This window comes from Aquarana catesbeiana, linkage group LG02 (assembly GCF_042186555.1).
Source record: "Aquarana catesbeiana isolate 2022-GZ linkage group LG02, ASM4218655v1, whole genome shotgun sequence".
Taxonomy (NCBI): Eukaryota; Metazoa; Chordata; class Amphibia; order Anura; family Ranidae; genus Aquarana; species Aquarana catesbeiana.
The window spans coordinates 301,842,004-301,856,919 of NC_133325.1; the positions used below are offsets into that span (position 1 = coordinate 301,842,004).

General features: G+C 40.9%; 1 protein-coding gene across 1 annotated transcript in view; it reads left to right on the plus strand.

The window, feature by feature from the left end:
- Window positions 1-13,993, plus strand: part of TUBGCP5 (tubulin gamma complex component 5) — a 69,683-nt gene extending 55,690 nt beyond the window's left edge. The window contains exons 20-23 of the mRNA XM_073614607.1: window positions 3,647-3,772; window positions 7,268-7,356; window positions 9,924-10,024; window positions 13,697-13,993. Coding sequence (XP_073470708.1) covers window positions 3,647-3,772; window positions 7,268-7,356; window positions 9,924-10,024; window positions 13,697-13,743 — 363 coding nt within the window. The 3' untranslated portion in view covers window positions 13,744-13,993. The remainder of the gene's footprint in view (window positions 1-3,646; window positions 3,773-7,267; window positions 7,357-9,923; window positions 10,025-13,696) is intronic.
- The last annotated feature ends 923 nt before the right edge of the window (window positions 13,994-14,916 follow it).

The following is a 14,916-nucleotide window of genomic DNA, read 5'->3' on the forward strand; positions in this document are numbered from 1 at the left end:
GCAGAGTCACCCCAGGACACAAGTGTTTTACTGGCAGGTTCACCAGGTGAACATAAAAGAAAACCGCCTACTTAAAAAAAAAAATGCAGCCACCACATTTAAGAACTGGTACGCTGCAACATTCAATTTTTTGTTTCTGGCTTTACATGTACTAAAAGAACAGTAAAACACTACCTGTGTGTAGCACTGCAAAGCAGGAAGCCTACCTATGTAATGAGTAAATACAGCAGCCTCCATGTGCATACATTATACAATTACAATGTATTATTATTATACAGGATTTATATTGCACCAATAGTTTATGCAGTGCTTTACAACATGATGGACTGAAGTGGGGATAGCCTATTTAGAGGTAAGCCAATGGGGAGGGAGGTGCAGTAGTTGAGGCAAGAGATGACCAGGGAGTGGATTAGAAGCTTTGTGGTGACATTGGTTAGGAAGGGGCATTTCTTGGAGATGTTGCTGAGGTTGAGGAGGCAAATTTTGAATAGCGATAGGATGTGGGGCCGAAAGGTTTAGTTCGAAGTCCAGGATTACACCTAGGATCTTGGCGTGGGGGGACAAGTTGATAGTTGAGCCGTTGATATTGACAGAGAAATCCAGGGGGAGTGGCACCTGGGGGAGGAAATATCATGAGCTCGGTTTTGGATAGGTTGAGTTTGAGGAAGTGATGTGACATCCAGGCTATTTCTGCTAGTAAGTTGGTGATGCGTGAGGAAACAGATGGAGAGAGCTGGGGGGTGGAGAGATAAATTTGGGTGTTATCAGAGTAGAGATGATATTGAAAGCCACGGGAGGCAATCAACTGAGTGTCAGAGAGGGAGGCGGGTGAAGTACCTGATAGGTGCTGCATGGGGCTAGAAGGATTCCCACTCCACCTCCCTTCCGTCCACTTGGTCTGGGGGAGTGAGTCCAGAGAAGGCCACCATGGGAGAGGGAAGCAGGAGAAGTAGTATCTGATTTATGAAGCCAGGTTTTGGTAATGGCAATTAGATTAAAGGAATTTGTGGTCGTGGAGGGCGGTGAGCTTGTTACAGACGGAGTGTGTGTTCTAGAGGGCACAGGAGAAGGGGGAGGGCTGGTTTTGAGAAAAAGAGGAATAGAGACTAAGTTCTGTGGGTTGTGGCTGCTGCCCGAGGGTGTAGGGAGATGGGAGTGTCAGGCAAAGACAGATGATGGAGGCCCAGGGTTTGGGGATATGTCACCAGAGGTTAGGAGAAGCAGGAGGGTGAGGGAGGTAATGTGGCAGTGTGGTTTATATGAAGGGGCATGCCTCAGAGTACTGGAGGTTTTATCAGTATATGGATGTAGAATGAGCAATAGTTGGTAGGAGCAGTAATAGGGAGAGGACAGAAGGCAGGGTGATATGTATAAGCAGCGGGGTGGAGAAGAGGGGTAAAGGTAAGAGAGTTTGAGGAGAGGGGACACAACTGTGAGAAGGAGTGGTAGAGAGCGCATGTTACAGAGTGGAAGGAGATCTGAACAGAGAGACAGGGTCACCTGCAGCCTGTTAGGTGCTTTCCAGTGCAGTTTTCTATGTATGTTTGCTTTGTGCAAATTATGAATAAAATACAAGGTTTTTAGGATAAAATTGTTAACAGCAACCTGATCTATTTTACCTGTCTAAAGCACAGGTATAAATATAAATAAATAAACTGCGCTAAAACAAAGGTTATATGTGTTGGGTGAGTTAATAGTGTGACCTAACACCAACAAAAATATAGAAAACAAGTCCAGTAAATAAAAGTCCAAATTCCCAAAGTAGTAGGTATTCAGTATAAATGTGGATGCTGTTCCAAATGAGCTATGATTGCTCTTACCAGAAATCCAAAGATATAAGCGGATGGCAAAAAACCCTTGCCAGGGCCTCTGAGGTATTGGACCAATCAGCACCGTCCGTGGTCAGATCAAAATCCCCTCAATGAATGCAGGAGAGAAGCAAACACAAGAAAAACTGGCCATAGTGTAGTATGTTAAATGCTAAACATGGACATACGAACATACCAATCACCCTGGTGTGCACATAAAAACAACCAAAAAAAGGGGGAGGGAAGTGAAAAAAAACCCACCACCGTGGCTGTAGATTGTGCTTACCAACTCACGATGATAAACAGGTTCTTAGTAGGTTAGGAGCTGACATAGAGCACCTTGATACGTCCTCATTAACCCGAAGTTCACATCGTCAGTAAACCACCCAGAATATAAAAAATAAACTCTCCATGGTGAAGTACGTTTAAAAACGAATTTAATAAATAAAATATTGCACTCACAGAATAAAAGCACTTATATCGCATAAGTATATGTCGCCGGCCGGCATACAAGCATGGAAGCGAAGCTCGTCCTACTTCCTGGTCTCGTGGTAGCGTCGCTGCGTGCGTACCCAGACGCGTTTCGTCATCAAAAGGACGTTCTCAATGGGGACAATGGGGTTCTCAATGTATACTGCTACTCTGGAAATGAATTATGCATGGAAGGATGTCAAGCATTAAAGAAACTGTCAGTAACTTGCACAAATCAATCAGAGATCATTCTGTTAAAGATGATTACTTACTTGTCTGATGGGGACTCTAATCTTCACTCTTTGGTATAGTTAAGACCACTGCTAATATTTCATTTTCAAAGATATCATATACTTGGTCCCTCACTACATGCTGTGGTTCCACTGGCCAGCTCCTACATTTTTACAGGATACAGTAGTGATGTAGAGGAGCCTGCGAGAAGGATCACAGAGTGCTGCGGAGGACCATGTATCTGACGCACCTGGTGGAAGAGTTGGATGTGAAGATTCTGCTACAGGCTATAACTGCAAGGAGCAAAGATTGGAGTCTCCACCATTTGAACAGTTAAGTATTCTTCTTCTTTCACAGAATGACTTCAGTTTTATATATGTCAGAGATAAAACAGGGTTGTTTTGAAGGGAACTTTAAAGAGGACCTTTTTGTTATTCCCACACTCCCAAACTCTGAAATTTAGGTTATAATTAGTGAGTTGTATTTAAATCCTTGCAGCAAAATTCAGCATTCAAAATTCCTCAAATTAACTACTAATTTGACCTGAACATAAAACATCTAGAAATTTAAATTCTACTAAGCAGTGCCCTGAACACTATAATGTTTTCTCATGTTGTGCTGCTCACTGTTGTCCTTGCTGGGAACTCTTACAGAGACACGATGCAGTACAAGGCCTGGTAAGTCAGCAACTGGAATAGATCAGTTGCATGAGGCCACAGGCAATACTAGTGACTAGTCCTTTTCAATCTTCCTGCCTTTTTCTTGGGTACAGCTTCCAGAGTTCCTTTTCAGCTTCCTGTTGTATGATTCTGTGCTGACAACTTCCTTTCAGGCTCCAGTGGATAGGTGCAAGGCTTCTGTGAGTGCTAAGAAATTGTGTGGCATTTATTTAATATCAATTATTAATTCATAGTCTAAAATTCTGGGAAATCTAAAAAATGAAAATACAGACATTTCATTAACAGGGCAATTGAATGCAGAAGATTAATTACCTTATGAATATTAGAGCCATAAGAGAGGTAGACTGTGGTAGCTATGTAAGGGCATCTCTGTAATTTTGAATTTTTAACCTATTTTTTTCTAGGTTCTTTTCAGAACAAAGCTAATGTGTAAAATAAAGGTTTTCTTTTCATTAGATCCTTCACAGTACAGGTTTGGAGTTTCAGCATCAAGTGGAGGAAGCAAAAGATCTTGATCAGTTGATTAAAATTCATTATAGATATCTTTCTACAATTCATGACCGCTGTCTTTTAAGGGAAAAGGTATGAAGGCACTGATTGATTTTTATTTCTGTAATTTTTTACATGGAGGCAGTAGGAGCTATGTACTCACAGCAAGTATGTTGATTCTTTTACTTCATACTCCTGATTTTAACAAAGATTGCACCAAGATGACCTGATTAATAAAGGCAGCACAGTGGCTGGACTTTTATTTTGTTATTGCGTGTGGTCTCCATGGTTTGACACAGGATTCTGTTGGATATGTCTTAAAGATAAGATTTGTTGAGGGACAGGAATACCTGTACTCTGTAAATTTATCACAGAATTTATTAGTGCTAAGTAAATGCATAAAATAGGTAAATTGTTGTTTGCAACGGCTTACTACACAAAGTACTTTTACAGGGACTCCTAGTTTGTCAGAAGGTGAATAGCATGAGTATTTCTCAAGCGTATTTGTAAAATTACTAAAAAAAAAAATGTTCATTGTTTGCAAAAGGTGAATTGAATTTACAAAGCAGAAAAATTGTATGAGAAGGAAAGCTATTGTGATGTCCTGTGAGGGTTAAGCAGCACAAATGAGGATATAAAAGTTTATAGAATTATAACTATGGGAAGGCCATAGACTGTCAAAGTGGAACTGTGGGCAAAAAAAGTTAATCATATGACCCATTCTGTCAGTAGCAGCTGATTTTAGTCCCTCATACCATAGTTTTTTTGTTTTTTTTCCTCATTCAATAGTTTTTATTAAAAATGGTGCAATGTAACAGCTTACAGATGCAATCAAATATAGGGGACTGTTTTAAATTGTGAGGCATTGGGTCTATAAAGATGACATGTGATTCAGAGAAAGCAATGCAGTACAATGTGGAACTACAATCCTAATATAGTGTGCAACTGAATAATAGAACAAAACAAATAATATATATAGAAGGGTGAATCGGTGATGGGTAGGGAGAAGGGGGGAGGTTTGCAGTTAGGGGGAGGTGTTTTCCGAGGGCTGTATTAGACGTTTGGGAAAGGTGTATGATGTGTTTGGAGGGAATAGGCGGTGTTCATGGCTCGAATGGACAGGTATTAAAACCAGGAGGAAATTAATAGGTAAGACTTGACTGCAATGTTTTGGTAAATGTGGGGGTACAGTCCCAAAAGATACCTTCAATTTTGCAGTGGATCATGGCCTGGGTGATCCTGTTTTTTGTTTCTGTGAGATTAATTTCTGGGGTTCTCCGGGCTTTTGCTACTGTTTTCTTATCTGTGGTTATATCCTGCAACAGAAATTTGGAATTGTGCATGTGTGATATCAGGGGGATGCTTATTGAGTAGTGCAATGTTTAAGTCTGGAGAGAACGGTTTTTCAAGTAGGGTGATTACTGGATAAGTCCACAAGATGTGTATGTAAGTGCCTATCACATTGCAGCCTCTAAAGTAGTTGGGTGGAAATTAAGGAACAAATTCAGCTATTCTGGCAGGAACCTGGTACCATCGGGATAGTAATTTGTAGGAAGTTTTCAAAGCGGACACTCTCTGTAAGCAGGATTTAGTCATGTCCATATTTTGGACCAACCTTCAAGTTCCAATGTGACATTGAGATCAGCTGCCCATTTATCTACATATGTGGGAGGGCATGAGTAAAGCTTGTTTAATATTTGCCTGTAAAGTCTTGAGATGAGGCCTGGGATGTGAGTATCTTCAGTTACGCATGCGTTCGAAAGAAGTGAGTTGATCATAAGAGGACTGCGGGTGTAAAATGAAGGTGTCAAAGTGCTCGATCTGGAGATATCTAAAAATGTCTGCACTAGGTTTTGTGGTTTTCTTGCAGTGTGTGGAATGGAAACATTAAATTCACACTTAATTGCTGTAGTCTTGTGAGATGTAAACAGAACTAGACAGGGTATTATACACAGGAAAGAAAGACTGACAGGTTTTGTAGTTTATTCAAGAATAGAATTGTACTGCTGCCTACAGGAGGCTTGAAAGATAAGAAATAAAGGAATAAATAAAGAAATAAATGTGAGCCAAGAGGAGGGTGGATATCTTCGCTGCAGCTCTGCTGTTGTAGAGACTGACCTATTATTTCAATAGTACTGTTTTCTTCAATCAAGATTTTCCTCTACGCTGCAGCTGAATGTTCCACCTGCGATCTGAACCCCACTGGATTTAACGTTACTTGTTTGTCTGGGTGTACAGCAGTGCTCAATATGAATTTAGCTGTTAAAGTGGTTGTAAAGGCACAAGGTTCTATGCATGAAGGTAAAAAACCTTCTGTGTGCAGCAGCCCCCGCAAAGACTTACCTGAGCCCCCTCCCGATCCAGCGATGTCCACGAGAGCCTTGCCGCTCTAGGGACTCGCACTCTCGATAGGCTTTTGGCAGCTACGGGAGCCATTGGCTTCCACTGCTGTCAGTCACAGCCAGTGTGCCAATTAGGAGACGGAGGGGGTGGGGCCGAGTCACAACTTTGTGTGTGAAAGGACACACAGTACCGTGGTTAAGGAGCACGCCTGCTTGGGTGCCCCCACAGCAAGCTGCCTGCTGTGAGGGCACCCGGCATAAGGGAGGAGCCAGGAATGCTGGGTGGGACCCAAGAAGAGGAGGATCCAGGCTGCTCTGTGCAAAACCACTGTACAGAGCAGGTAAGTATAACATGTTTGTTGTTTTATTTTTTATTTTTTTTAAATAAGGCTTTACTATTGCTTTAGGTATATTTCATGTAGGCATGAATAGTAACCAATGTAAAGCCTGTGTAAAATACAACTCATTGCAAACATAAGAAAAGTGCAAAGATCTGAACATGTCCAATTAAACAACACAGTTCAACAGAGGGAAGGTATGTTCCCCCCCCCCTTTAAACTCCAGCATGCAGGTTGCCCTTAATTGTTTATAGATAGCCATTTTTTTGGCCCAGATGTTTGCATCCATCTAAAACAATGATTTGCAAGATATAAGGTTTGGAAACGGTTACTTTTTTTTTTCTTTTTTTTATATAAAACAGGTGAATATTATTGAGGTTTCCAGAAAGAGTATATTCAAAGTTATCTAATGTTTGAGACACTTCTTGTCCCTTTTTAGCCTCCAGGCCAGATAAACTTTATAAGAGCACAGTCCTAATGCCAACTCAGTGACCCTCTTAAGTGACAGGCTAGAAAAGCATGCCAAGCTGAATAAGTCAATACACACAAGTTAGGTCTTTGCGGGTGGTCTTTGCAATCCACTGATCTCTAGTGCAATGCTTCTCAGGCTACTGTGGAAAAAATAATAAAAAATAATACATGCACAAACATTTTTTCCCTGCAAAAATATGTGCATTTATTTATTTATTTTTCCTAAAGGTGAACTTAGCCTTTAAATAGAAACTGCGCTAAAAATAGAGCAAGTGGTATTTTTAGCACAGCATAATAAAACCAATATACAGTATGTGAATGCTGATCAATAGCCAGCCATATCTGTGTGCCTGATTTGAGACATATATGACTTTTCACAAACACTGGAGTGAATATCGCTCAATTATTAAAATGTATTTTTTTTTTTTTTTTTTTAGGTGAGCTCTGTAAAAGAAGCAATAATGAAAGTGATGAATGTTGTTCTGATGTTTGCTGATCGATGGCATGCTGGTTTAGGAGCTTGGAAGTAAGTAAGGCTACATTTGCTGTCTTACATTATTTATAAAGCTTAGAATGTAGTTTAGAGCTGAACTCCAGGCCTACGTTTAAATACTCAGATGGAACACAAATGAGAGCTGAACAAAAAAAAAAGACAGTCCCTTTCAGCGCTGAGAGGTCTTCTATGGTAAAGAGCAACAAGGGTATCAGTATTCCAAGACTAGGTGGATGCTGCCCTTCTCAGGTGGGGTAATCAGATGGAAACTGCGAAAGCAAAGTAAAATGGAAGGCATCCACACCTAGTGCATTACATTTATTGAATAGTAAAATCAGTAATAAATAGGTTCTCACAAAGTGCAACTCTCAATGAGCCATAAAACCACACAGTGTAGAATAGTGGGGACACGTGCTGTAACACATCAAGGGGTAAAGGCTGACGCATTTTGGGGGGCGCATCCCCCTTCCTCAGAGCTAAGCTAGGTGTGCGCGACTTCCGTTTTGCTTTGTTTACGTACAAATTTGATAGCTGTTTACCAGCCAAAGGGTGTATGTGTGTCTGTCCATCCACTCCTGAGATTTTACACGGTTTTACCATATAGCACAGACAGATTGGTGAGCTGACGTTTACGTGTTGTAGTTAAGAAGTACAGATAAGTCACCTTCCTGCCCCTAGCCTGTGCAAGGATTGTAGAAAAGGCTGTAATAGTTCACGGTTCCTCCTGTTTTCTCTTCGTGTCATATTTCTTTTCAGCATATGTACTGCGCACAAGTCATTGGCTCTTAGTTCTACCCTTTCCTGTATCTGACTGCAGTGCTGGGGACCACAAAAGACCAATATCATGACCAATGCATGTACTTGCACATTGGTTGCATTTAAAAATACATTTACCACTAATGAATCAGTGTATAACTGCACTTGTTGATGTGTGTTTTTTAATAAGTGTTCATATAGAATCATATGTACAACTTTTAAAGTGATTGTAAAGGCACATTTTATTTTAAAAAGATGTTGTAATTACCTGCTGTGTGCAATGGTATTACACAGAACAGTTGCCTACCTCCTCTTCTGGAGTCTCTTTGCCCCCTCCCCCCCCTTCTTCCCACATGTGCCCCCCGGCAAGCAGTGTGCTAAGGGGACAGCTGTGTGGGTATTTCCAAGCCAGGCTGTGTGCATCCATAGAGCAAGGCCCGCCTCCTCTTCTTATGAATGCCCCCTCTTCTTACCAGTGCCCCCTCAGCAAGTTGTGTGCTGAGGGGGCAGCTGTGCAGGTGCGATTCCGAGCCAGGCTGTGTACATCCATAGACACACACACAGCTTGGCTCAGCCAAGCCCACTGCTCCCTCCTCACAGGATTTGACTAACAGCAACTGTTCTCAGCATGTCCTGTGAAAATAGGAAGAGAAGAAGCAGCGATGCAGCCAGGGACAGCACTGGATCAGTGAGACGGAGGCATTTAAGCAATTAGGAATGGAGGGTGGGAAAACAGGTTGTGGGATGATTTTTTTACCTTCATGCATAGAATGCATTGGGGGTAAAAAAAGCTTAGGCTTTAGGAACACTTTTCATTTTAAAGCCCAAATTTTTTATGCAATGCTCTTTCAATTCATTGGATAATAAAAAAAATAAAAGCGTACCTTCAGATTTTCCCACTTTAACTGCCTATGACAGAATACAACCTGTCACAGCTTACATAATGGCTTTTCTGTTTCTTTGGCTTTTCTGATCTCTCACATGCCTATAATAAATTACAGGGGCAACTATTTTTATAGGCTAATGAAGTCCATGAAAGATAAAGATGGTGTGTGATTGATTGGATGTAACTGCCGTTGGAGCTGACAGTTTTTCTCTCGGTTCTTTCAGTTTTTCAATCGAAAGATGTCCATTGGGAGGGGGCTGATGGGGCCTCCCACTGACCGAATTTTAGCTGATTCATCAGGAAACATCTGAAATTTGCGCAGTGTATGACCCACTTCACATGGTGTCTATTACCAAGCTAAATGTAAAAATAAAGCTTGATGGAAGTATTTAACTGTTACTCTTGCAGCCTTAAAACTACTTTTAGAGCTGTCACCTTACTAATAGTGACATAAGTAATGTTGAGAATTGAGTCCAGTACTAGTGTGCAGCTTGTGTCAAACCACAAAAGGTTCCTAAAAAATCTTCTAAAACAGGTGTTTCACTTGATGACAGGTTGCCTTCAATGAGAATCATACTGTATAATAAAAAGGAGAAAAAATTGTAATATGGTACTATAGTAAGTAATACAATCTAGTATTACAAGATTACCAAAATGTCCAACTCATTGCTGTGATAACCAGTGGTCAGATTTTAGTCTAGAAGATTTCAAGTACTGAACCCTTATTCAGTATGTGGTGTAAAAAAATACTGTATATGCAGCTGGGTATTGTCTGTTTCAGACTTGTATGAAAAGGTAGTTTTGTGTAATATATTTTGCTACAATATACAGTCTTTTAAAAGTTTAGAGTATTTTTATGATGAACGGTTTGGAAGAAACCTACTGGCTGCAAAAGTTTCTAGTTGTAAAGGTTTTCTGTAACAGCTGATGTTGTTTTTTTTTTTTTTTTGTTTTCCAGGGCAGAATCTATTGTGAAGATGGAATCTGACTTTACAAACTGCCACAAATTTCTTGTCAAAGTATTAAATAAAGCAGTCTGTAGAGGATCATTTCCACACTGTAAGTACATTGCTTTTCTTGTGAAAAAAAAGTACATTACTAATCTACACACACCTTATTTGTTTATTATAACCATAAGAGTTATGATTTTTGTCAAAAAATTGTTAAACTGCTTTGTACATATAATTGCTGTTTTATATTCATCTTCTATGACAGCATTTTTCAGATCAGTAGTTTTCAAGGTCAACATCTTGTTAAGCTCAACCTTCATGTTGCAAACTGTACAATCTCCTTTCCTCTGTTATCAAAGCTATATGAGGTCCTACCTAAACTATCAATTCAATTGCATCCAGATTGCAACATGTGGTCAGCTTTAGATTTTAATGAGTGGGTGATTGATTTTGCTGATGCGTCCTGCCGCCAAATACCTTAATGCATGTAGAAGATAGAATCATTTTTGTGACTCCATAAAGGAGTGTGAGCATTACATAGCATGGTCTATGTTCAGTACGACAGGGATCTAGACTGCAGTGGGTGTGTAATTGGCAGCCAGGCTGCTGAGGAAGGGGCTGGATGATGCCAGGCAATTAACCAGTAAGTATAACCTGAAGGGCAGATCTGCACTCCTTCTGTGTGGATTTCAGTGGGAGAAAACAAAAATGAAGGTAGAATTTCTGTAGTGAGAAGAAGATAAAGCACAGCAATATTTAACTGGTGAGGCTGGAGCTTGAAATATGTCAGTATCATGGGGTTAAGGTGGGGATTAAGATGAAGGTTAGGTTTAGGAAGGTTCACACTGTGCATTTTGGAAACATCTGCAAAATTGCATGCTTTCATAAAGCTCACAGCTCACAGTGTCTGTTGCACTTGCATGGTTTGAAAGGAGCCTTGGGGTACATTTTACATTTTATGGGTTAGGGCAGGCCTCACTTAATGGCGGCCCAGCCCCGCCGCGGTCACGCCATTTGGAATCTGCTTTTTTTCCTCAGCCACCGCTAGCTCTGTTGTCTTTGCAGATCTGACATCTGAAGTGCAGCACAGCGATGGACGGAGGGCGGGGGTTGGCCCAGTTAACTGATTGGTTGCTAGAACCGCCCTGCATTCTAGCAACCAATCAGTTAACTGGGGCAGGTCCCGCCCTCCCTCCATCACTTTGCTGCACTTCTGACGTCAGCTGCTTCCGATGTCAGCTACTGTGCCTCCTACCCTCCACTCTGTGTAAGGTAGGACAGGGAAGCAGGCACTGTTACTGTTATGAAGGACAGAGGAAGCTGGGCGGGATGTAAAGGGAGGATCAGAAACTGTAATATGAAGGAGGAGTGATATAAAAGGGATGCAGGGCAGGAATGTGAAGGGAGTGATATAAAGGGGGGTGGGGATCTACAAAGGGGGTGAGGACAGGAATGTGAAGGGTGTCTGGGGAATGCGGTGTGAAGGGGGGGGGGGTCTAAAAGAGAGTGAGCATAGGAATGTCAAGGGAGGTTCTAAAAAAGGGGGTGACCACAGGAATGTCAAGGGGGGTGCTATAAAGGGAGTGAGGACAGAAATGTGAAGGGAGGGCTGGGGACTGCAATGTAATGGGGGGTGCTATAAAGGGAGTGAGGCCAGGAATGTGAAGGGGGGGGTGCGCTATAAAGGGTGTGAGGATAGGAATGTGAAGGGGGTGTTATAAAGGGGGTGACCACAGGAATGTGAAGGTGGTGCTATAAAGGGGCTGAGGACAGGAATGTGAAGGGGGGGCTGGGGACTGCAGTGTGAAGGAGGGGTACTATAAAGGGGGCGAGGACAGGAATGTGAAGGGGAGTGATATGAAGGGGGCTAGGAACTGCAATTTGAAGTAGGAAGGTGGTATAAAGGGGGGCTGAGGACAAGAATGTGGAGGGCGGCTGACGACTGTAATGTGAAGAGGGGGATGATGTGCAGGGGGACTGCAGAGCACTGATGTAATGAAAGGATTGTGATGTGAAGGATCTGAGGCTAGGTTCACATTATTCTGTACTGCGTTGCGTACTGCTGTGTGTAGGTGGGCCATTTATTTCAGTGGGCTGCCTTATAAGCAGAAACGCAGAAAAAGAAGTCCCCCTTTTTTTTTTATTTTTTTATTTTTATAAATTGCACCGTACCGAGCTGCATTGTACTGTGGCACTCGCAAAAACACATCATGTTTGCCATTGTGCAGAGGTGCCATTGAGAGTCAAACATATGATTCGGACCTCGGCTGGAAGAAAATTTTACTGACTGGACCTTCATAACTTTTAATTCAATACCCCTGGGTTAGGGCATGGGTGATCAACCCGTGGCCCTCCAGCTGTTGCTGGAGTCCCATGAGGCAATGCAAGGCTGACAGTTACAAGCATAACTCCTAAAGGCAGAGTCATGATGGGACTTGTAGCTGTGCAACAGCTGGGGGGCCCCAGGTTGAGCACCCATGGGTTAGCGTCTGGGTAGATGCATGGTTGTGTTAGAGACAGATTCTCCAGGCAGTGTTGACCCATAGGAACTGCACTATTAGTCAAAGTTTTTTGTCAGTATTTATTGTTACAGCTAATGTTTCACCTATTTGAGCAAGCAATTTAATTTACTATTTTAACACTGACCTGTGTTTTGCCTGCTACACAGTAATTGCTATATTTTAGTATTTGTCATAAAACATTCATTGATCTATTTAAAGCAATACACATTTGTCATTTCAAGGGCCACTCTTCTGAAATTAGATAATTTTCAGAAACTACTATAATTAAATGAGGATTTTATAACATTAAGTTCAAGTACAAGTACGTAAATGTTTAAGGAGATTTCCTGAACAAAGGATAAAGATTTGCTATGACCCTAGAATGGCTAAGTTATAGGGAGATATAGGGAATGACTAGAAATCTTAATTGTTCCTAAGTAGTATCTTGAAAATTTACTTTTTTTTAAAATCTGGATTCCTCACAAAAAAAGCAGTGCCTTATATGTGAGGTGCTTAGGCACTCCTGTACCCAATAGTATCATAGCTGTATATCTTTAATTAGAGATCTGAGGCACTGCTGCCTCTTAATGCTAGTCTAAAGCTGTCCAAACTCTGATTGAAATTTAGCCAGTTCAGCAGGCATCTGGTGAATTTTGATCAGTGTGTGGCTGCCCCTACTAGGCAGAATTTAATTGAACGACTTCTGTTGAAGAGAAACACACTGGAAAACTTTTCTTGATAAGTGGCTCCTCATTTGTGTGCATGGAAGAATCTGCTAGTTTTTTCTTTCAGGCTGGCTGAAAAAAATAGTCTATTGCCAGCTTTATGGGGAGTGAGATTTGGTTATGTCACTGCTGTGCTGATCATTGTTTTTGTTGGAGGCTCAGAAATGAGGAAGCAAAACCCTGCCTTCACCAAGATAACTGCCTCCACACAAAGATACAGCACAGAACAAGGCATCGTAAGTTCTTAATGGAAAATGGTCAGCTGCAGGATGATCACAAGAAATACTAGTGACTAGTCCTTTGCCCTCTGCCTGCCTTTTTTTGGACACAGCTTCTAGAGTTCAATTCCTTTTAAAGCGAAGTAGCATATTGCACAGTGATATCCTACAACATGCAGTTGACCTATCTCCAGTAATCCCCACAGAAGACCAACATTATCTAGGTGTTTTCAAATATGGTGACCTTTTTATATTTAAAAAAAAAAAAAAAAAGCTTTGTTAACGTATTGGTGACATGTTTTAAAAAAATATATTAACTTCTGTAATTCTGTTACAGTGGAGTCTTTAGCTTTATCGCTAATGGCTGGTATGGAACAAAGTTAGCACCAGTGTGGACAGAAGACCATGAAGGCAGCTCATTCGTTCATTCATTCATTCATGAAGCAGCGTTATGTGTACTTAATGTAGATAAGAGAGGGTTTTGAAATAAAAATATTGTGTACCATATATCACTGTTAAATAATTTGTTAAATCTAAATGTTTCCATCTGTAAATAGACATCTTTTTATATAGCTTTTTTTTTTCATAACGTAAAGGTTTGTAATATTGCCAATAAAAAATGCTTTCCCTTTCAGTCATGGTTGCTGTTGGCTATTACTTATTGACTTGCTCAGCAAGTTTGATTTAAAAGGAAAATACAATGTAGAACTGACTGTACACACACTTTCACATTATTGGTGGATCTGCTACTCTATAGCTAATCATTCTAACCAGAACTTTGCTTTAATACAGTCACAATGCACAATCTCAGGCAGCATAGAGAATATATACCACTAATTCAATAATAATTCAGTTTTTCTTATATACAATTGTTTTTGACTGCAAGGGAGAATGATTGGTTATGCTGTGCTAAAAATGTGCTTATTTCTAAGTGTTAAGCAGGCATTCTGTATAAATTGATGTCATTCTCTGAACAGAAGATCCCTTCCATTTCAAAGACACAAAGCATTGATTTCCACAGTCCTGGAAATGGCCCAGATGCTGAATAGCAATTTGGCTGTGTTTTGCTGTAATGTGTAAGCAGCTATCTCACCCTCACCAAAGGCTAGGCACCTGAACTATGGGACAATGCACACAGCTTCTGTATGTAAAGATGTGTAATGCAGTGTTGCGTCCAAAGCAAAAAAAAAAAAAAAAGTTTGAGTGAAGAAATTCACATGTGTATTCACAAGTACATCCAAGCGTGCACTGGCAACTAGAAGAGGATGAAGAATAATTATACATGTGTATACGCAAGGTCTTTACGTAACCTAGCTTGCGTTTTGTTATTTAGAATCTTTCTGCCAGCAAGATCCTGCGTATAAACATAAGCAATCTATTTAATCCGTGTGCAAGAGGCCCTATAATCCAGTCAGCATGTGGCACTCTACTGCTTACCACACATTTCCTAGTTTCTCCTTGCCTCAGTGTTGTAAAAAACATTGTTTAAATCTGACAACTTGTTACAGTCTGTGCAATCGCCTTTTGATCTACCAACAACTGTGTAGTGCAGGAGCC